General features: G+C 51.3%; 1 protein-coding gene across 7 annotated transcripts in view; it reads right to left on the bottom strand.

Annotated features, from left to right (window-relative positions):
• TMPRSS4 (transmembrane serine protease 4) overlaps positions 1-14,382 on the bottom strand; it is a 30,273-nt gene extending 15,891 nt beyond the window's left edge. For 2 of the 7 annotated variants that reach the window (XM_032472349.1, XM_032472348.1), the window contains exons 1-2: positions 14,086-14,382; positions 3,282-3,315 (exon numbers count right to left, since the gene is read on the bottom strand). In XM_032472349.1, coding sequence (XP_032328240.1) covers positions 3,282-3,315; positions 14,086-14,088 — 37 coding nt within the window. In that variant the 5' untranslated portion in view covers positions 14,089-14,382. Of the gene's footprint in view, positions 1-3,271; positions 3,316-14,085 lie in introns of all 7 variants that reach the window. The other 5 variants (XM_032472346.1, XM_014551161.2, XM_032472344.1 and 2 more) reach the window with 5 other exon arrangements.
• Positions 14,383-21,879: the final 7,497 nt, after the last annotated feature.

Below are 21,879 nucleotides of genomic sequence, written 5' to 3' on the forward strand. Positions count from 1 at the left end.
GTTGGCGAGAGGGGCTTATTCCTGCAAACTAGGCTCAGCCTCCTCAGCACGTGAGTCCCCCGCCTCCTTTCACTCACCTGGGCTTGTCCATCTTTCACAGGTGCCCCTCAAATGAACCTCCCTGGCACCTTCCCTTTGTTTTGACAAGCCTGTTCTGGAATGTTCCACCCTGTCCAGTCTGACCTGTGTCTCCCCAGGAGGGGCATGTACCCTTTCCCTTTACTATCATTTATCCTCTTTCCTCACTTATCTCTTGATTAAACTATAAGCTAGAGGAGAGCAGGGGCTGCCAGCACAGTATGTGCTTAGTAAAGGCTTAATACATACTTGTGAACAAAGGCATCTTAATGGCCCCCATCTCCAACTCAGTTTAACACACAGCTGGTCTCTAGAAAGGGCCTATCTTTAAGAAGATTACAATTTGGAGGAAGAGGCAAACAAGGACCTAGCTGCCAATGACGCCAGACACCATTGAGGCACTTCAGTAGGCCCCTGGAGGTGCGGATGGGAGAGGGAGGAGGGGTCCAGCTTGGTGAAGTCCTGGGGGTGGGGAGCTGTGAGCTGCTGGTGTGCCTGGGATGTAAGGTGGGTAAAGCATGTTGTGGGGCAGGGCTGGCAAAGTCAGCTTGTGAAGAAGAGTCTTGACTCTGGTGGTAAGGGGTTTGGATTTTATCCTGAAGACAGTGAGGGGCCATGGAAAGCTTTTGAGCAGCAGAGAGCCGTGATCACATTAATATTTAGAAAGATGAATCTCTCACCAGGGAGGAGATGGACTGGAACAGAAGAGTCAGGGGTTAGGGGGGCCGGGGGGTGCCTATGGGTGTCTAAAACAGGGCTGATAATAACTATATTGTCCATTTCACATGGCTATTCAAGGAGACGGACAGGCCATTGAAAAGTTAAATTGTCACAAAGTATCAGAGGTAGGTTCTTTGGTGTCCCCTCTCCTGGCAGACAATGAGCTGGGGAGGTGACTCGCGGACTTCTCCTCCAGGGAGAAGTGGGGCAGGAATTATAGCAACCCTGAGAATGCCTGGAAAGCAACAGGCCTACTCTCCTCCCCCTCACCTGCACCAAAGTGTCTTTCCTTCAGGAGTCACTTACTTTGAGAGGCCTTCCTTGTCCTCCCTATTTATAATACAGTCTTCCAACCTTTCCTCGCCTTCTTCCCTGTTTTATTTTTTTCAGAGTCCCTCTGATGTCCGCCAGATTTTGAACGCCATCTGTCCCCTCCCATCTCTACCTGAAATGAAGTCTGCATGAAGATGGGGACTTGTATCTGTTTTGTTTCCTGCTGAGTCCCTGGGGCCCAGGACAGTGCCTGGCCCATTGTCGGCACTCACAGATAATCTGACGAATGAATAAATGAATTGCTCTGTGCTTGTTCTCTTCAGCACATCCCTCCTGTCTTTCCTTACAGCTCTCATTTGTTCTGCCTGGAATGATGGCTAGTTTTGTCTCTGTCTTTATCTCTTTTCTCAGCTCTTCAAAAGCAGAGGATGGCGCCCTGCCAGAGACTGCTGCCCAGTGCGTGCTGATATCATTGACTCTGTGGATGGGGAAAGCATAGGAAACTGTGTGTTTCCTCAAAAGGGAGAGTTTAAACCTCAGACACAGAGCTCAGCCGTGGTGATGTGGGTCGTATTGTCTGTTACCGTCAGGACTGGCACAGGTTAGGTTATCAATAATGTTAGTGGATATTGTTTTTAAAGTTCCAGCAGTGAGTGTTCGGAACTGTCCTCTTTCCTGTGGCCGTGGACATGGAGATATTTTGTTCATTTGTTTACGTGTGACTTGTTTATTGAGCACCTACCTCTGGGGATACAAGGCTGGCTTGTTTTCCCAGGAGTGAATGACTTACTGCGAGTCCTTTGATGAGTTGCCTGGTCCAGGGCCCCATGTCTCTGCCTCCGTGATGTTCTCAGGGAGACCATCATCAGGAAGGGAAGGGTTTTCTGGGTTTCTTGTCTCATACATAAAGTTAACCATCCCGCTGAGCTATGAATAGCCTCCCTGCCTGCCATGGTTCCTTCCTCCAGCCTGTCCTGCCCACGGCTGCCAGACAGCGCTTCCCTGCATATTGCTTTCATCCCATCCCTCAAGGGCTCCCCATGACTTCCATCTCTGGACCGCACTCTTCTCCGGGCTTTCAAAGCCAGTGTAATTTGGCCTCCCTCTCCTAACCAAGTGGACCTCCCATTGCTAGTCCTCACCAACCCCACTTCCGTACGGGCAGCTTCTCTCCCTGGTCCGTGCACAACCTCTAGTCATCCTCACCTCTGAATCTTTGCTCTGGTTCTTCCCTCCACCACCGAGACCCTCCTCACTTCCTTCTGGCTTGGGACAGTTTGCTCCTGGAGCGCCTTTGCCCAGGGCAGCCTGGCCCCCGACGACGCTGTCCCTAACCCCTCGGCACTGAGCTCTCCCTCCCCCCATTGTTTTCTGGTTGGGTTGTCCCCAGGCTTACTCAGGGGCTGGAGTGCTTGCGTGTCTGCTGTTCTCTGGGGACACCATGGAATATTAATACCTTAAATTCTGAAGTATAAAGCAGGCATCGTTTTACCTGCTGAAGATCATATTGTATGTAATCTCATTAACTTGTGACCCTGTAGTAAATAAGCCAGTCAGAGTAAGTGGAATTGGTCATTTCCTTATTGATCTGTTGTGTTAATTTGTTCCTTGCTGGCTCGTTTTGATGATCCAGCAGGCTCTCAGGGGTAGGCATCAATGGTTTAGGAAAATGGAATAGGAGAAAAAAACACATATTTGGGAACATTTTATCTATTAACTCATTTTTTCTCCCTGTAAATCAGGCAAGCCCTGCCATTTTCTATTCTACCAGTGAAAACACCTTTGTCCTGTTTGATTGTGGGCAGCAAGGTCAGACTGTAAACTCCATGAGGGCAGGGACTTCGGTTGTCATATTTGCTGCTACAGCCCAGCGTGCAGCCCAGGGCCCGGCACACGAAAGGCCCTCGCAGGACTGTTGAATGAATGAGAGAATGAGGAACTGAGTGAATGAACTAGGGGCATCACTGCTGTTGGAGTTTTAGGTTTGATGGTCCTGTCTCCCTGGGGACCACACCTCCTACTTCTAGAATGAATCCTGGAGCTCACACTTGCTCAGTGATATTTGCTGAATGATGGGTGAATGTCTCCCGTAGCCTTTAGCACCAGAAGGTGGTGGTGAGGGCCACGCAAGAGGGGTTTAGTATCTACTTGGTAACCTAATTCAAACTCAAATGCTGAGGTAGAGAGAGGAAAGCCGGACCTGAGCTTACCAAAGCTGTTCAGGGGTCGATCACTGTTGGGATCCTGTAAGTGAAGGAAAAACACTCAGTGAGTTGAGTGAGGGAAACTCTCAGGCTGGAGCTCAGAGCCCCGGGGAGGACTCTTATCCGCCTTCCCTTCTCTCTGCTGAGTCTAAGTTGGGGTGGGGGCGCTCTGTGGTAGCTACATAATTGGTTCAAAATACAACGTTCACTTATGCATCTATATGACCTGGTAAAACAGGTTTATTAATTGCAGCAACTAGTTAGCAATTGTAGAAACAGCTGGCTGCTGGCTTGTTGTGTGCATTGCTGAGCTTTTTAAGATAAGGCTGCCCTATTGTCCGTTTTGTCAATCATTTGTCTACTTTTATAGATGTTGTAGGCAGAACAATGAACTATGGCAGCTGGGTATTGTTCTATAGTTTTCATAAACGCTGTGAGGATTAAATGACCTCATAACAACTCTGAGAAATTATCCCCATTTTACAGAAGAGAAAAACCAAGACTCCTGTAGATTAAGTGGTTGTTACGGCCCCAGAGCAAGTAACAGATCCAGCCCTTGGGGCCAGGCTTTTGGACTCAGTGCACCATTGTTTTCATTTCCCCACCGTTTCAGGAACCTATATGGGTGTCATCAGCTAGTGCTGGGTCCTTCTGATTTTCTGCTCCCCTGCAGTGAAGTCTAGTTGCGTATAATTAGCATGCAATCCACATGCAGAGATTATGCCCAGCATCTGCCCAGCCCTTCCTCAGTCTGAAGGCAAACCCACCTCTACTTGGGTCCTGGGTCTGCTAAGTTGTTCATGAACAGGTGTAAGAAGAGCTCCCTCCTAAACTGTTTCAAGGAAAGGACCTACTGCAGGTGCTTGGCACCTAGTAGGGGCTTAATTGATATTAGTACCCTTCTTCCCTCTCATTAGCTTTGCACCTTTCTCACCTTCTTCTCCTTCCTTTTTTCACCAATCACCCTCAGCCCCTGATGTTTTAGATCCTGGAGAAACTCCTGGTTAGGCTTAGCTCAGTTCCAAGTTGCAGATGAACATCTCAGGGTCCTGTTTCCCTCCCAGCTTAGAGATGATGAGCCCAGACACAAGGCAGCTCTTGGTTTTAAATGCGGGTGAGGACTAAGTGGACTGCAGAGAAGCCACAAAGACCCAGCCTGGGGAATGTGAGTTCTCATCTTGTCTTCTGACTTGCTGGGTGGCCCTGGGCATGCTCCCCAACCTCTCTGAACCATCAAGGTCCCATCAGGTAACTGGGAACTCTCTTTCAGAGATGATGAAGCAGATAAAAGGGTTACTAACTACACGATGAAATGGACAGATGCTCCCCCAGGCTAATAATGAGGCAAAGAAGAGGCAGCAGCTCATGGAGGCCAAAGGAACAGAGAGGCTGGCCAGCTCCTTTGCTTTTTTTGCCAAGCAAGCAGCCTGCCTCTGGGGCCTTATTTCTCTTCTCTCTGCAATGCTGAGCCTGCATTTCCTTGTTTCTGGAAGAAGTCAATAGCGGCAGAACTGGGATGACTGGGGTGTAGATGAGGGGAGAAAGCAGGTGTTCACAGAAAGGGGCTCTCTCGCCCTGTTCTGGTCTAAGGCAGCTTCAGGCTCCCATGGGGTCTGCAGCTCTGGCTTCCCATGGTCTCTCAGGGAAAACCTAGTGCAGGGATGGTGGCAGGTGGCAGGTGACAGCTAGGTTGCTAAGGCTGGGGACACAGCAGGGGGAACAACGCAGGGGAGGGGGTGGGAAAAGTTCTCTGGGTGAGCCAGGGGACCTAGAGGCTGCTCACAGTCAGGTCACAGAGTGAGGCTCAGCCATCGGCTGGCTCAGGTGCTCAGGGGCTGCTCTGAGAAGGCCTCATGCTGTTCTCGGACCCCTGAACCTGCATCCCACCCCTAACCTGACGGCAAGCAGCTGTGCCCTTTCCACCTGCAGGTTGATGCATTTGCCAAGCTGGGGCAAGTACCCGCTCTCTTGGGTGCCTCAGCCATGACAGGTAAGGGGAGGAGAGGGGACAGGAGGGCTGGGGGATCGTGAATCAGGAGACGAGGGTGTGAGTTTCCTGAGAGGAGCCTGGCCGTGATGCAGCAGCCCTGAGTGCATGGAAGGTTCTCAGAGATGACAAATCATGCTGGCTTCCAAGTATCTTCTGAACTTAGCCTGTCTCTACGCGGATCCCCTCAGCCAGGCCACGCACAGGTGGGTCTCCAGGCCTGGCACGGAGGAAACTTGGGAATTGGCCTCACTCGCTCTGCTTTGAGTTGAGCTGTCCTTACAGCAGCACCAACCTTGGCCTCAGCTGCTACATTCATTAGAAACCATTTCGCTTTGTTCTAAGCCACATAGGTGCTGACCTGTTGGCAATTTGAGCTGAGTACCCGGCCCCCATCCCAGTGCATAACGGCTTGGGGGCAGGCCTGGCGCAGAAGGGAGGTGTCAGGTGGCCTGCTGTTATCCTGTTATCCCGCTGCCAGCCTGCTGTTCAGCTGCCATCATTTAAGAATCAGCCTTTGTGTTCAGGCACAGCCCTTAACTCCAGGTAGGGCCAGGGGAGAGGGCAAAAGTGTAATGATTCCTGTCTCACAAATGGGGAAACTGAGGCACAGAGGCTTTGTGCAATCTCGTCTCAGGTTACGTGGCAAGTCGTTGTGAAAGGCTCCGGTGAGGTATTAATGCCTGCCCATGGAATGGAGCCAAACTGAAGACCTGGTTCTCCAGTCAAAGCCCATGCCTCCAGGTGATGGCGCTGTTAACTGTCCCTCCTACAAATCCCCACTGAGGGCCTTCCCTTGGTCTCAGGGGAAGCAGCCCCTTCTCTGCAGCCACTCTGAGTTCTGTCCACAGTTCTATTTGATTCAATTTTCTTTCTGCCCCCAGAGCAGTGTGTCCATCCAGCCCACCTTCCCTTCCCTTCCCAGCAGGATCTGATGGGAAGGAAGGTGCCCCCCACATTTGCACAGCTGAGGACAGTGTCAGAGCAATGGCTGATGGAGACACGAGAGCTCTCAGGAGTCAGGCCACCCAGATAGGGACCCTTGGGGTTTGCCTTTGGGAGGGGCTGATGGATCTTAAAGCTTGGCGGGGTTCTCTAAAGCTTTTAATTTACCTGAACTAAGGAACAGCCATCAGTGATGCAGTGTGAGGTTTATAAGAGAATCCCACCAAGTTGATATTGCCTTTGAAAACATCATACTTCCTTTTGGCTTGTCCTAAATTGTCCTTTAAACCTTATCGGGGAGGGAAGTGGTGGCGAGGGAAGAGGGATTTTGGTGTTATAAAGTCTGACTCTCCTATTTACCTGCTGAGCTCTATTTTGAGCTATTATTTACCTAAGGTAAATGACTTAACATCTCCTGGACCCAGTTACCTCCTTTGGAAGTCAGGTGTGATAAAACTAGGTGGTGAGAAAGGTTGTCAGGTGCTTCACCTGCTAGTTATGAGGCGGCTTTTTAACCTACAGGAACCCCATATGGTCCTCTCATTATCGTCCCCCTCGGTTGATGTTTATGGTCTGAGGGGTCTCACTGCTCTGAGCAGAGGGGGCGTGTCCCTGATCCTGTGCCCCTCAGCTCTGAGCCAGGAGTCCTGGCCTGAGTCCAGCTCTGCCCCTTACCAGCCAGGTGGTTCTGGGAAAGTTACATATTTTTTCTGAGTCTGTTTCCTCATCTGTAAAATGGGAAGAATATGGTCTGCTTCACAGGATTCTTGGTAAGAATTAACAGATGCTGCACGTGGTTTGACATACAGAGGAGTTCAGCACGTGAAAATTTGTGCCATCAGTTCCATCTAATACCCTGGAGGCTTGGAGAGCAGAACTCCACACAGTGCTGGGGAAGGGGCGGCACGGAGGTCCTGGAGGGGGCAGGACCGAGCATCCTCACTTGTTCTGGATGCTGCCAGAGAACCTGCATCTGATGGGCCGGTTTGGCTGCTGCAGCAAAGAGCTGCCATCTCCTGGCCAAAGTCTGTAGTGATTCCCGGATCGCTTCTGTGAACTGTCAGCTCTAAATAGTGCCTCAGTGCTGCTTCCGAACTCTGCGTCTGGGACCTTGCAGCTGCATAACCTGAACCACCTTCCTGCCCCTTCACATCACTCTGTGAGTGCTTGTGAAGATTCTCCTTGCTAGGCTGCCCTTTGCTAGGGGGGATTTATAGTGGATGGAAAACACACCTCAGGCATGTTGCTTAATCTCTGAAGCCTCAGTTGTGTGTGTGTGTGTGTGCATGAAAGAAAGCAAGAGAGACAAAAGAAAATAAGAGAAAGAAACAGAGATTCAATAAGTCTTCCTCTTCACGAGACCAAAATATGCATATATATATAAAACACATTGCCTGGTACACAGTAAGAGCGCAAGAGATGTTAATAATAATAGCAATAATAACACAATAATAATACTTTATCCTTTCAGTAAGCCACTGTTCTGGGGCTGGATATACAGCAGTAAATAAGCAGGCAAAGTCCTTGTATCCATGAAGTATATATCCTATTATTTTGATTAATAATGAATAACAATATTAATATAAAACCTAGCAAGTGCTTGAGAAGGAGCCTAGCAGAGGGCCTAGCATGTGTGTGTAAAAAAAAAATGGTAGCTATTTTTATGGTTTCATTAGGCCAAGAGTCCTGACTTCAGGGTGGGAATTGAAGGACTAGGGGGCCCTGGGGGAGAGTGACCAGGGCAGGTAGGGGACCTGAGGTGATGTCATGTGACTTACATGATCTTTCTATGAACAAAGGGTGGCGGATGCAGGCCAGAGAAATCAAGACCTAGGGTAGTACAAACACGGTCCTTTGAAATGTGCATCTTAAGGAAGAGGCAAAGAGGATGCTGAGGATAAATGGCAGAAGTGACAGAAAGATGGCTTTCTCTTGGCAAAGGGAAGATCATTTTAAGCAACAGATGACGTGTGAATAGAAGCTGGATTGTGAAGGAAATTTCCACAGTGGACAAAGGCCAGGGCAGATAAGGGCTCTATTGCACCCCGGGGGGATTTGGTGGAGCCCCCAGAGGTTGCATGGGGTGGGAGGGAAGGAAGATGTGGGTGGGGGTCACACTCCTTTCAAATACTGCGGTTCTGGTTTTACTCTGTTTTCCACCTGGGGCTCTATATGAGATTTCAGTGGAGCAAAGTGCTCTGAGGCTCAACCAGGTTTAGGGCTCAACCACTTAGCTGGAAGATTGCTGAAGTCCTTTACTTAGGGCCTGTGAGTCTGAAGAGCTTGCTGTTAACCTGGAACTTCTGTTACCTCCTCCCACAGATAAGACTAGTCTTAAGCCTAATTTATTTATAACATTCTCTCGGTAAATCAATTTCTATCCTTAGTGATCTCATGGTAACTTGTTTTTTTTTTCCCCTAAGCAGCAATTAGGTATAAACTTTTTCTAGGTCTTCTTGAGAGTCTAAGTTAATTATGCCCACTGGTTTGCCACATCTATGTGTTTTTTTCCCTCTGTTTAGTGACCTTTAGTAGGTTAGTGATGGATGCAGTCTCCTTACAGAAATGGCATCGTCTTTTCTTCCACTTTCTTCCACAGATTGCACCAGTTGATGCAGTCTTCACTCAATGCACACTTTCTCATGAAATCTATTAGCTTCTAGATGGAAAAGTGGCGCCCCCTGGTTCTGCAGTATCTAGTTCAAGTTCCAGTTCTAGTTCAAGTTCGAGTTTCATGTTCAGGTCTTATGGGTCCACATCTTGGAGGAGACGGAGGGCACGATGGAAAAGCAGGGCACTTGGTACCAAACTCCTAGAGCTTAGAGTCCCAGCCTCACCTCTTCTTGGCTGAGTGACCCTTGTCAAGTCACATGAGCTCTTGGAGCCTCAGTTTCCTCATCTGTACAAAGAGGATCACTGTGTCTCAGAGAGCTGGGGTAAGACTTGGGGAGATTTGGGATGTGAATGTGCTTCTCAAGCTGCAAGATGTCACACTTGCTGCGTTTGGGTGGAGATGAGCCGTGGCTGCGGCCGTTTATTATTCTCTTTAGACCACCAGGGAATCCCGCTCACCAGGATGGGTCCTCCTGACAGCCTGGCCCAACCTGCCTCTCTGGAGGTGGGAGATGCCTGAAGTCCCCAGTGTCAGGGCGGGAATGGGACAAAGGTGAGGTGGGGTGACCTCAGTTATATCACCCCCTTCCTGTTTCACATCTGTGAGTGAATGATGCTCTGCCTGGGGTTGGGGCAAGTTGTTTACCCTGCTGTGTTCCGTCCTTGGAGTGTACGGAACTGAGGTCTTCCATTTTAGATATTCTTGTCTGAGTCGCCCACTGTGTCTTGCCAGTGCCTAGCACTTAGTGTGTGCTCCGGGAACACGTGCTGAATGAACGAATGCATATTATAAAGGAAGACACTGAGACTGCAGGAATTGCCTAAAGCATGTATGGGCTCAGCCACACCAGCAGGCAGAGCTCGGCCAGACCAATGCACTGAAGATTCCGTGATGGAGGACACTGCTGCCACCCTGGATAGGTGCCTACTCAGCCCCTTGCCCTCTTCCTCGAGTGTTTCTTTCACCTGCCACCCTGTAAGAGTTTCCCGTTGCATGTGGATTATGCTAGGAAACTGGCACAGCCTCTGCAGCTGCTCTGGGAGGAAGATGCAGGGGAGAGGTGTTGTGGTTTTGAGTCCTGTTTACAAATTTCTCTGCTGCCATCGTGACAGTCAGAGCCGCAGGCTGCGAGGTGGAGTTAAGCACACGCAGGGGGATTGCCGCATTGGTTCTGCTCAGACTCTCTCTTCCCCATCGCTGGGATTTCCAGGTGGGCTCAGGCCTCACCCCAGCTCCGTCTGGGATGAAAACAGCTTGGTACCACCTCCGGTAGCATCTAGCATCTTTTCAGCATCAAGTCTGACTAACCTTGTTTTCAGTGTCAGGTAAATCACACCACTCGTTCTAGGGGATTCAGTCTTTGGTCATTTATTTGTCCTTCATTCCCAAACATTTCTCAAGTACCTATTCTGTGACAGGCCCTGTGCCAGGTTTGGGGCTAAAAAAGGTGGAAAAGGCACAGACCCTTCTCTAAAAGCTCACAGTCTGGTGGTAGCAGGTTTATAAGAGAATGAGGCTGATGAATGCCTTTTAGGAATTCACTGTCTTGGGGGACCACTGCTTGGAGATTTGGGGTGTTTCATAGAGGCAGATGTTTTATCTGAGCATGAAGGAAGGCTGGGGGTGGGAGAGCTTCCTGGGAAATCTGAAAGGCCTGTGAAGAGCCTGAGAGTGTTTGTCTTCTACCGTCCTGAGCTGGTTCTGGGGCTTCAGAAAGTTTGTCCAGAGTTCCTGAGCCCTGTTTTCGGTCTTTCTTCTATTTCCCCATTTCCCCCCTCTTCCCTGGACCAGTCTCCCCTCACTTCCCACATTCAGCAACTCAGATTCTCTTAGGCTTTGTCAAGAAGACAGGCTCGGGGTGAAAGGTGTTTCCTACAGGTCTTTCCTGGTGTCTCAGCTGCACGGAGGGAAGGCGGTGAGAGTGAGGGAGAGGCCTGGGGGCCTGGATGAGGCCCAACTTCTAAACCGCTTCTCAAGTAGCCAGGCGCAGAGCTCCACCCCAGGGGCGGGAGGAAGGGCCCTAGGAGATGGAAGAGGGCAGGGGGATGTAGTTCCACCTTCTCACTGCTGTTCCCTCCACCTGGTACAGCCCTCCCTCACCCCTGCTTCCCAGCTCCTAGGCAGCCCTCAGCCTCCGCTGGCCTCCAGCGAGGCCCATGCCCTGGTCTGGCTCCTACGTGTGTTGCATCACAAGCCGTAACTCAGTTGTTAGTTAAACAACTGTTTGTGTGATTGTGTGATAAGCATCTACCTGTCCCTGCCCTCCACTTCCTCTAGACTGAGCTCCCAGAGTGCAGGACCCACCTCTGCTTTCTCTAGCCCGCAAGTCTAGTGCGAGCGCAGAGCAGGCAGCCTGCCCCTTTGGTGGGATGAATGAATGGAGCTGGACGCCTGCTGCTCTGCCTGGCGGGGAGGGTGGGCTGTGCCAGGTTCTGGAGGGGGCTCAGCCCCAAGCGCAAGCCCCTGGCAGCCACTGGGGCTCCACCCAGGCCCTACCCCCCTGGGCTCTAGGGCACAGTGAGCTCCACGTAGGGCCTACATGACCACCCCATGGGGCCCAGGCCTCAGCCGAGCCCTCTGTGCTCCCTGCTCCAGACTTAGCACCCTTCCCCGTCCCCCACTGCCGCTCTTTCTTGCTGTTTGCATGCAGTTCCCGCTGCCTGGAATACCCTTCCCCGCGTCTCAGCCTGGAGAGAGCCTGCTCATCTTTTGAGGTCTAAGGCAAGTACTTTCTCTTCTGGGACAACTCCCAACCACCGACCCCAGAGAGAATTTACTGCCTTCTCTGCTCCAGGGGCACCTTGCATCGCCTCTGGTATTGGACTTGTCACAGTCTCTCAGGATCCTTCGCTGTCCTTCTTCTGGATTTTGAGTACCTCCTGGGCAGGACCAAGGCATGGTACCCTTTTGCCCTCTTTCTGGCCATCCTGGGACAGATGATTAAATGGTGGATGGAAGGATGAGCTACTTGGGGTGGGGAGGGTCACAGCAGGTAGTGAGGGGTCCCGGACAACAGGAGGGGGCCTGGCCCCTCTTTGCTCATCTTGCCCTCTTGGGTCTTTCCACTGCCCAGCTCTGCTGTCTTCGAGCCCAGGGTGGCACCACCAGGGCTGAGGGGGCTCCTGGACTTGGCCTCTCTTGGAGGCGGACCCTGCCCAGACTCCCAGGCACCACTGCCGGCAGGCTGCCCTGGTGACCTGCCACGCTCCTGAGCCCCAGCCCAGCCAAGCCCAGCAACCCCCTTGGTCCCTACAAGCCAGCAAGTCAAGGAGGAGAAGGTGGGGAGGACCTGCTTCCTCCAGAGCAGCCCAAGGGTTGGACTGACCTCAGGCGGTGCACATGCCACCAGTGACACATGGTAGTTGGGGGCCTCCTGGGCATAGTGAGTTAAAACCAGGATGGCCAGTCACAGGGTGTCAGGCTTCCCTCCAGGGCTCAGCTGTGGGTGTCAGATATTGAGGGACACATTCCCCTTGAGGAGAGACTGGGCTCAGACCTCTGCCCAGGCCCTCCCTAGCCCCTGCTCTCACTGGCACACCCGGTTGAATAGGTTTGAGGGAGACATTAAGGAACAGCAACGGTGCAGGACTCTGTGTCCAGGGAGTGGCCTGCGGGTGTGGGAGGAGGCAGGGAGTGGAAGAGAAGGGGGTGCTGTCTCATCTCTCCCAGGGCTGGGAGCTAAAGTTGTCTTGGCCTCATTAGAAGGAAATAACAGAGTTATTAAGCACAGGTGGTTTGATGGTTAGCTCAGGGGCCAGAAGCTCTGGATCGTGGCCACGCTGCTGCTTTGCCTTTGGGGCCTTGCCCGGCCCCTCCTCCCCAGCGTGGCCCCTGCCCGCCTCTCTCATACAGCAGCGCCCGGCTCCTTCCCTGGGTGGTGGATGGTCCGTGTTGACCACACCTCCCACCCATCTGCCGTTCCCTGGAGCGGATTCTTCTTCGGTCCTAAATCCTGACATCTGTACAGGGTTTCCTGGTTTACAAGGCTATTCACACACGTCATTAGCCCATTCAATCTTTCCGCTAACCTTGTGTGCGGGCAGAGGAGGTGGCGTGGATAATATTTCTCTTTTATAGAAGGAGACAGTGAATCTCGGAAAGAGTGAACTCTCAGACTGACAAGCTCACAAGGGAGCTGACCGTGTGCCCTTTGGATTGAACAGTTAGTGCCCCAGCAGTCTGCCCTAGGAACTCCCCACTTCTAGGTTGCTCCGGGAGCCACCAGGAAGCTGCTGCCAGCCAGGCAGGCTGAGGTCTGGTCTCCAGCTCTGCATCCCCTTCTCTCTGACAGCCCCCGCGGGATGGGGCGTCTGCACACTGGCTGGGCTTTCAGGGTGCTTCCTGGGATGGGACATGGGAGGCTGATGCTTCAGTCCAGGCTGAATTGCAGAGTGAAGCAGGCAAGCCCCTTCCCCTTTCTAACCCCCCACTACCCCAGCCCTGGGGCTGGAGTTTTGCTAGATGGTTCAGGGGAGTGTCACAGGGAGTACTTGGGAGTCAGGAGACGATCACCTGAGGGACCCCAGCAGCTCACCCCTTTCTCCCCTGGATGCAGTGCCTCCCCTTCTCCTCGTGCCCTCCCCTCCCCCTTCGTTTTCATGTTGGTTGTGGGACAGCTTCGGCACCTTGTCCAATAACTGGGGAAGGAAGCTTCCCTAGGTTCCACCTCAGACCCGGCTGTTATCTCCTCCCTGCCCTGTCCTCAGTTGACCTCCCTGAAAGATGGGGTTGAGCCTCTTTGCCCCAAGACAAGTGGAGACACTCTAGGTGCTCAGAGGAGGAGTTTGGGCAGGGCCCCAAAAAAGACAAGTTGATCTCCATGGCACCCTAGATTGTTCTGAGGCGGCTCTCCACTGTTTGCTTTAAAAAGAAAAGAAGTCTGTTTCCCAGAGAGGTGGCAGAGGGCCACCATTGTAACAAACATCCCCTTGCCCTTGGGAAAACAGTGCCAGTGTCCAGACAACAGACCAAGAGACGTGGGGCAAGGGAGCAGGCAGATTGAGGAGGGAGAGCAGGAAGGATCGCCCTGGCCCCTGGGTCTCGGCCTCCTTGGTGCTGGTGCGAGGGCTGTTGGAGAGGAGCGGGGAAGGAAGGGCAGTGGGTACCGAGACGTGCCAGGGGCTGGAGTGTGGGGGCGGCTTGGGTGTGATCTCTGGGAGATGTTGCAAAATTCTCAGCCGATGACCTCTTAGGCTGCCTGAAGGACCCTGTATAGGGAGACACTCCCTCCCCCAGTCTTTGGAGCAGAGGGACCTGACACTCACCATGCTGGCTTGAGATCTTCCTGAATTCTCTATGGCCTGGAGCTGAGGTTGGCAACCCAAGTCTGGAGGAGGGCCTCCTGGGATCGGGCCCTGGCTGGCCAGCAGATCAGCGATCCCCGGGCAGCGCTGGCTGGAGGGCGGCTAAGTGCAAGGCAGGCTTCGGCACCCCTTCACAGCCAGCATCTCTCTCCCTGTGGGGAGCTGGCCGTGTCCCACCACTGTCTTCCAACAGTGATCTGGAGACTGTGGAGCAGGTTGATTAAAACAACCCTACAGGTGAAGTTGCCAAACTGGAATGATTATGTATCTTGTAACCTGACACCCATCTCAGGGGCTGAAACAGCACCTGGAGTCATGAACCCTTCGGCCTTAGAACAGGTGACACACCTAGATGTTGCAAAAGCCTTCCCGCCTGAATGACTTCCACCCAACCGGGTGTTGGCTGTTGGTGATGTCAGAGGCTCTCTCTCTCTCTCTCTCTCCTGCTTGACTTCTCACTGTGTGGGTGTTTTGTTTGGGGTTGTGGGGACGTGGAGGAGTTTGGGGAGTGGGATGATAGAATTTACTGCTCCGTGGAACTGGATGGTTGTCATGTGTGGGGCAACAGGACTGGAAAGTTCATGGAGAAGAGCTTTCTTCCCCTTTCCATGGACTTCGGCGTGAGGCTGTCCTGCACAGGGTCATAGACAGCGGACCAGCCAGCATCCTTTGTGAGTGTTCTCAGCCCTGCCTTGCCAGTTATTAATATTCTGAGTATCACTCTTGGTGCTATGGCTCGGACACAGGTCTCCCCTCCCCATAGGGTTACTGCTGACTCACATCCTGTCGTACCCTGACGGCTGGAGCCGCCCCTTGGCCGGGGTGGGGGGTGGTACGAGGCCAGACCTTGGAAGCACCGAACTACAGAAGCTGGAAGGGATTTGGGCAGCTGTCTTCTCCCACCCCTTTTGTGGGTCAGGAAACTAAATTTCAAGGACCCAAGATCACATAGCAAATTAGTGTCAGTTTCTGAGCAAACTGAGATCTTCTTCTGTTTCTCAGCCGTGACCCTCCCCAGAGACCAGCCTTGTGCACCAGCCCCTCCGGTGATAACGTGCTTCTCTGTATCAGCTCTTTACTTCTCACAACAACCTTGTGAGGAATAGTTTGATCCAAATATCTGTCAATATTTTTGTTTTGGCAGCTGAAGAAATCATAGCTCATGGAGATGAAGTGACTGGCCCCCAAATCACACTGGGTTTTGGGTAGAGCTGGGGCTTGAACCTGGTTCAGGGCTGACTGTAGCATTAGTGCCTGGAAGCCCTGGGTGACAGTCTGGGGACATACAGCGCATGGAAGACCCTGGTGACCTCTGAGTGGGAGGAGGAATATTAGGAGGTTTCCCTGATGATTGGCCTAATCTTGGCTGCTCCAGGTGGTGTGGCCTTGGATTTGTCTCTGAGCAGCAGAGATCTGAACTGGAGGGTCTCTCGAGCCAATGTGGCCCCCGCCCTCCCCCACTCTAGGGCACTGACCTGTAGAATTGGACATTTGGGTCAGAGTCAAGCGCCTGTGATCCCAGAACAGGTGTCTTCAGGGGACGGGCTGCAAAGACCCAGGCAGGCATGTCCCTTTTAAGGAGACTTGCCAGTTGGGCAGTGAGAGGCTAGTGGGCCACCCTGGATTCGGCTCTCCCTGGCCTTGGTTCCTCTATGTGCTGGGCTAAACATCGGGCCCCAGGTTGGCATCTCTTCGCCGGGTTCTCAGGTGTTGAACCAGGAAAGAGGGAGCTGCCTGGGCAGGAGAACCGCTGGGCGTGGCTGTTTTGGGGGTGATTACTCAGCCCTCCTGGCTCGAGCTCTGGGCCCAGCTCCCAGGTGGGTCTAGGAGCCTGTGGAGAGGCCTGGGAAGGAGATACGAGACAAGGCTGTTGTGATGTCGGGGGAAGAGGCTACACGATGTATAGGTGGAGGCACAGAGGCTGGAGAGAGTGGAGGCCCATCCTCCCAGGTGCCTCAACTGGATGTCCCCCCACGGCCCTCCATTCATGAGGCAGCCTCAGCTCCCCCTCAGCCCCTCCTGGTCCCGTCTCTGACCACTCTTCCTCTTTCCCCACCATCTCTTTAGGTTCCCCCCCTTCTTTTCTCCCTCCTCTCTTTCCTTTTGCTCCTTTTTTATCTCCTCTCTTTCTCCCATCTTTTTTCCTCTCCCTTCTTCTTTTGCTCTTGTTTCCTGCACGTGGGTCAAGACCAGAGGCAGTCTGGCCACGAAGCTAATGAAGCCAAAGCTGCAGAGCCCCTCCCTGCACACCCCAGCCCCCGCCCCAAAGCGATGTGGTCACACGGTCATTCTAGTTTGTAAATCTTGCAGCAGAATTTTGGGGGTATTATGCTTTTCCTTCAAGAGGGCCCCTCAACATGTATCTGCTTCAGGCCTCACAAAACCTGGCTCTCCCCTGATCAAGAGCGTGGGCTCTGGTTGCCTGGGGTCCTTATCCCGACCACTGACTATGTGACTCTGGGCATCTTGTTTAATCCTCCCGAGCTTCACATCTCTCATCAGTAAAGTGGGGATAACAGCACTGACCTCATAAGGTGGTTAGGAGAATTAAATGAGATATCTGTGTCTGGCACCAGAAAGGGATTTCGTGAATGGCGCTATTATTTCTATTCGTTTCACAAAATGTGTGTGTACGGCGCTCCTGCCACAGCCGGCTCTGGTGCCAGGCACTGGGGATTAGGGGATAAGGGATGCAGCCCTGCACACGCACATCGCATCGTCTCCTGGAGGGGATATGACACATCCATAAATCATGCTAAGTTAAAAAGATGTTCTAGTAGAGGGAAAAAGAAAACGCCTTGGGGATTTTACAGTTTTTCATCTTTCACTGCCTTCTCGTCCCCTTCCTCCTTCCTTCCTTCTTTCCTCCCTTCCCCCTTTCTTTCATTACCCACCTAGGACATTTTTACCTAGGTATGTAATTTACAAGACAGGACATCAGTTACCGGTTGTTTCTGAGTGTACATTTGATCTTTTTTGTTTGTTTTGCTTTTGCGTGGGGGAGGTAATTAGGTTTATTTATTCATTTATTTATTTTCTTTAATGGAGGTACTGGGGCTTGAACCCAGGACCTGGTACATGAACTCTGCCACTGAGCTATACCCTCCCCCTCGTATATTTGATCTTAATATCAGCATCCATCCACATGTGCCTGCCTATCCATCCCTCAGTCCCTCCCTCCATCCCACCATCCATCCATCCAACAAGTATTTTCTGTGGTGTTAAAGGCACTGTTGTCTAACACTGTATCTGGAGAAAATAGAAAGCTCCTGTTTTGGAGAGCTCAGCCTGCCCACGTACTGTACTCCCCCAATTTTATTTTATTTTACTTTATTTTTTACTGAAGTATAGTCAGTTACAATGTGTCAGTATCTGGTGGACAGCATAATACTCCTGTCATGCATATATATGTATATTCATATATTTGTTTTTATATTCTTTTTCATTAAAGGTTATTACAAGATATTGAATATAATTCCCTGTGCTATACAGAAGAAATTTGTTTTTTATCTATTTTTATATATAGTAGTTAATATTTGCAAATCTCAAACTCCCAAATTTATTTCTTCCTTCTCCCTCCCCTCCTAGTGCCCATAAGATTGTTTACTGTTTCTGCGAGTCTGTGCCCTCCCCCTATTAGAGCAGGACCTTCTGAGGGCAGCAAGCCCTCTAGATCGAACTGCTGAGTCAGAATCTGCATTACAAGATCCCTGGGGGATTCTAAAGCACCTTCAAGCTTGAGAAATGGTGTTCTAGATCTCTTCCCACGCTCAGGAGTGGGTAGAGGTGGTTATTTCTGGAGTGAACTGAATTCAGAGACTGGAGCTTGACATCCATGAATCCTTGGGGTTCCTTCCAGCCAGCGGATTCTGTCCTCTGAGCCCAAGTAATTTGAGATCAATTTCAGTGACAGACCCTTTTGTTCGAGCCTCTTGTAGGGAGTTAAGTGGAAAAGGGCGCAGCCCAAGGGCATGTGCTGGCGACAGCTCACCACACTCCAGCCAAACAAGTCTGAAATGCAGCAGGTAGAATGCACTGCCCGTCCTGTGGGGACAGCAAGGGGCACCTCAGCTTATGGTGAGGGATGCAAGTGTGGCTCTCTGCTAAGTCTCAAACTTGCTGGAGAGGATTTTCACTGCTTGGCAAACCTTCTCCCAAGACATGGCTTAGGCCCCAAGGCTGTCTAATTCAGTCTTAAATATCTGCACCAAAGAAGAGCTGGGGAGATTGAGAATCCCCAACCCTGGCTGATTTCTTTTGGGTGGGAGCTGACCTTTCTCTTGCCAGGATGAACTTTGATAGGTGGGGGACCTAGGCTGGGAGCAGGGATGGGGAGACCCGAGTGGCAGAACCACAGGATGCATTTGCTTCCATAAACCACAAAAGTGAAAAACAGCTAGCATGGAAAATGTGCCCCGTGTGCCAGGCTTTTCTGCCTCATTTAATCCTTGTGGCCACACGAGGTCGTGGGTGCTGCTCTTGACTCAGACTCAGGGTGGGTGGGGAGCCACGTCTGCGCAACCTGGGACACCCGGGTCTTTTCCACTGCGTCGTGCATGGTAGACCCTGCCTGGGTCATAGAGGGGATCTGGAATCCTCCAGGGACCTCTGGAAACTCTCTCAGGCCCCTGTAGCTCCAGAGCTCTGGGTGGGCCTGCCTGGGTCCCAGGAAGCAGTTTCTACATTGCCAGTGTAATCTGAAATCAGTCTCAGAAAAAAATTTTTTCATTCAGCCCTCTCCCCTAAAATTAGGCAAGAATGATTCTCAGATTATTTCAAAGGTGGCCTCTTTCTTTTCATCTGTCTCTAGAGGCTACTCACTGCTTCGCCCTGGAGGAGCCCAGTAGTTTAAAGGAAAAGGGAGGGCAGTAGGGCTGGGCAACGCTGCTTTTCCTCTTAACGGTGCTGTAGACTTGAGACCATGAACATACAGTACTTTGATGATTTTTTTTTTTTTAAGAATCTGACTAGAAATTGAATAGTCTGGATGGAAACTATATTACATTTATTTCCTCAGGATCAAATAATCAACAGCTTACACACGGGATAACCTCCACGCACAGGTTTGAATATTAAGTCACCTACCAGCTGGGTCACCTTGGGGATGTTATTTAACCTCTCTGTGCCTCACTTTCTTCATCTGTAAAATGGGTGACAATAATATCTACCTTCAAGGGCTGTTGTGAGGATCCGGAAATTCAATATTTGTAAAGTGCTTACAATGGTGGCATGAAAATTTTGTCAGGGAAGTGAAAATGATGATTATTTCAGCCCCAGGTTAAATAAATCATCACCTTCAGAATGTATGTTTTGATTACTGTGTTCCACGTAACCTACACATGTCATTCATTTTTTATGGCTTCATCAACAATGTGTGTTTTTTAAATTCAGATTCCAGCCCCATCTTTTGCCAATGGTGGGGGTGAGGGCAGGACCCTTACTCTCTCTGGCCTCAGTTACCCTCAGGGTTAAATTAGCTGTGAAATTATGGCCCCCGGTGCGGCTGTGAGAATGGGAGGGGAGAACGCTTATGTGACGGCTTTGCCTGCTGTGCAGAGCGTGGTCAGCAGGAGGGGCCGGCTTCCTACAGATGCGGGACTTGTGAGAATTTCCAAGGCCCTGATGTAGTCCATGCACTGCTCCGGGAAGGGCTGGACCGTCCTGCAGGTGCAGTCCCCTAAGGTCCTCAGCCACCTGAGTTTTGCTTTGTCATGTGCTTGGCTCAGTCAGCATCTCCCTACCTTGCAGAGGAGGTCTAACACCCACGTCTCCCCTTTCCTGGCACTCTGCTTTTGCACCCCTCCAGGGATAGAATTGCAAAGTGATTTCTGAAGAGGTGCAGAAGCTCAGTGCTGGGTGCAAGGAGGAGCCTGGACCAGAGGAAAGCGAGCCAGTTAAGGGTTTAGTAAGCTAACACACTAATTCCCTCTGGCCCAACTACTAAAGGACTCTTTTCAGAAGTCCTGAATCATAAAATGATTCAGTTTTGACTTTCTGCAGAGGTACCTTGGCAAATGCTTACTGATGAGATCAGGGCAGCTCCCAGTTCATTCAGGAAGCCAATATGTAACTGATGTGAGACAGGCCTCACGGGTCCAGGGGGGTGTCCTGGCAGAAGCCATGGACGCAGAAGAAAGGCAGTGAGGGTGTCAGTGTCTTCTCGGTCATTGTCAAGGGAGAGGGTGCAGGGATTGGTGAAGAAACATCACACATGTCTGGCCAGAAGGCTTTATGGCAACAAAGCATCTTCTCTCATTTGACCTTCAAAACAACCTTGTGCCATTGACCAGAGAACTGAGGCTCACAGAGGCTGAGTGGCTTGTCTAGGTTTACACAGCTGCCAAGATATCCATCTGGAACTGCCCGGTCCCAAGTCCTTCACATGGTCCTTTATTCTAACTTTTATTCGCAGCTTGGCGGTATATCCTCCTGCTGGCTTGTAGATGCCTGTAGACGCTGGATGTATATGCATTGAATATTGTCCCCTGAGACAGACTGGGACCTGGGACCCTTTATTGCAGTGCTTGCCCCTGGACAAACGTCTCCTTGGGCAACAGAATACAAAGAAACTATAAGGGACTAAAACTTGCACATGCACAGTTGGGGCAATTGTGAACAATAAGATACAAAAAGGCTACAAACTAACTGCCATTTCTGAGGTGCCAGGAGCAAAAGGAGGGTACTGTGCAGGATCCCTGCACATGGCACCACCAAGGGCGTGGGCAGACCACCTAAGCCAGCCCTCTGGCCCACCCACGGGTCCGTCCTACCCTCGCCCCATGTAAGGGACCAGCCTGCCCTCCTCGGAGAACGAGCAGAGAGCAAGTGTACATGTTAACTTGCTTTTACTCCCTTGAGCTGCAGCACAAATCCTGCTAAAGCCTTGTCTGAATTTCTCTTCTGGTCTCTTATCAATTTCTATTGATTAAAGAGTCCAAGGACCTCAGCAGTGACATGGTAACACCTCAAGGATTTGTGTCCACCCAGATCCTCAGAATGTGACCTTATTTGGAAAGATGGTCATCGTAGACGAAGTTAGTTAAGATCCGGTCATGCTGGAGTAGGAGGGGCCCTTAATCCTGTGTGACTGGTGAGAAGAGACACAGGGACGCACACACAGAGGGAAATGATGTGCAGACGCAGAAAGAAGACGGCCACGTTAAGGTGGAGGCAGAGATCGAGCAGTGCTGCCATGGGCCAAGGATAGCCTGGGGCTAACAGAAGTTGGAAGAGGCAAGGAAGGATGCCCCCTAGAGGCTTCAGAGGAAGTATGGCCTTGCGAATACCCAGATTTTAGACTTCTGGCCTCCAGAACTGTCAGACAGTAGATTTCTGCTGTTTTTGTGGCCCAGTTTATGGCACTTTGTTACTGTAACACAGAGCCAATGGCAGGGCTTGTGTCTTACTCTTCTTTGTGTTTCTTCCTGTTTCCTCTAGTCTTGCTTTGTCCTTCTCCCTCCTGGGTGGTTGTACACACAGAGCAGCTAAATCTGGGCGGCTGGTGCCCTGTACAGACAAGGATTTTGATCCTTGACCTGGATTATATCTATTGCAGCAAATTCACCTGTCTAATCCTATTTGGCTTTGGCTTTTATTCCGCATAACTTCTCCCGTCTCAGCCACACCAAGAGTGTGCCTGACTGTGTTTGTGAATATGATGGTGTTTGGGAGGGGAGGAAGGAGGCTATGTGGTCATCACGCCTGGGGAACAGACTTCTGTCTTGCAGGCCCCTCAGAGAATCCCTCGGGTCCATC

This window comes from Camelus ferus, chromosome 33, assembly GCF_009834535.1.
Source record: "Camelus ferus isolate YT-003-E chromosome 33, BCGSAC_Cfer_1.0, whole genome shotgun sequence".
In the NCBI taxonomy this organism is placed as follows: Eukaryota; Metazoa; Chordata; class Mammalia; order Artiodactyla; family Camelidae; genus Camelus; species Camelus ferus.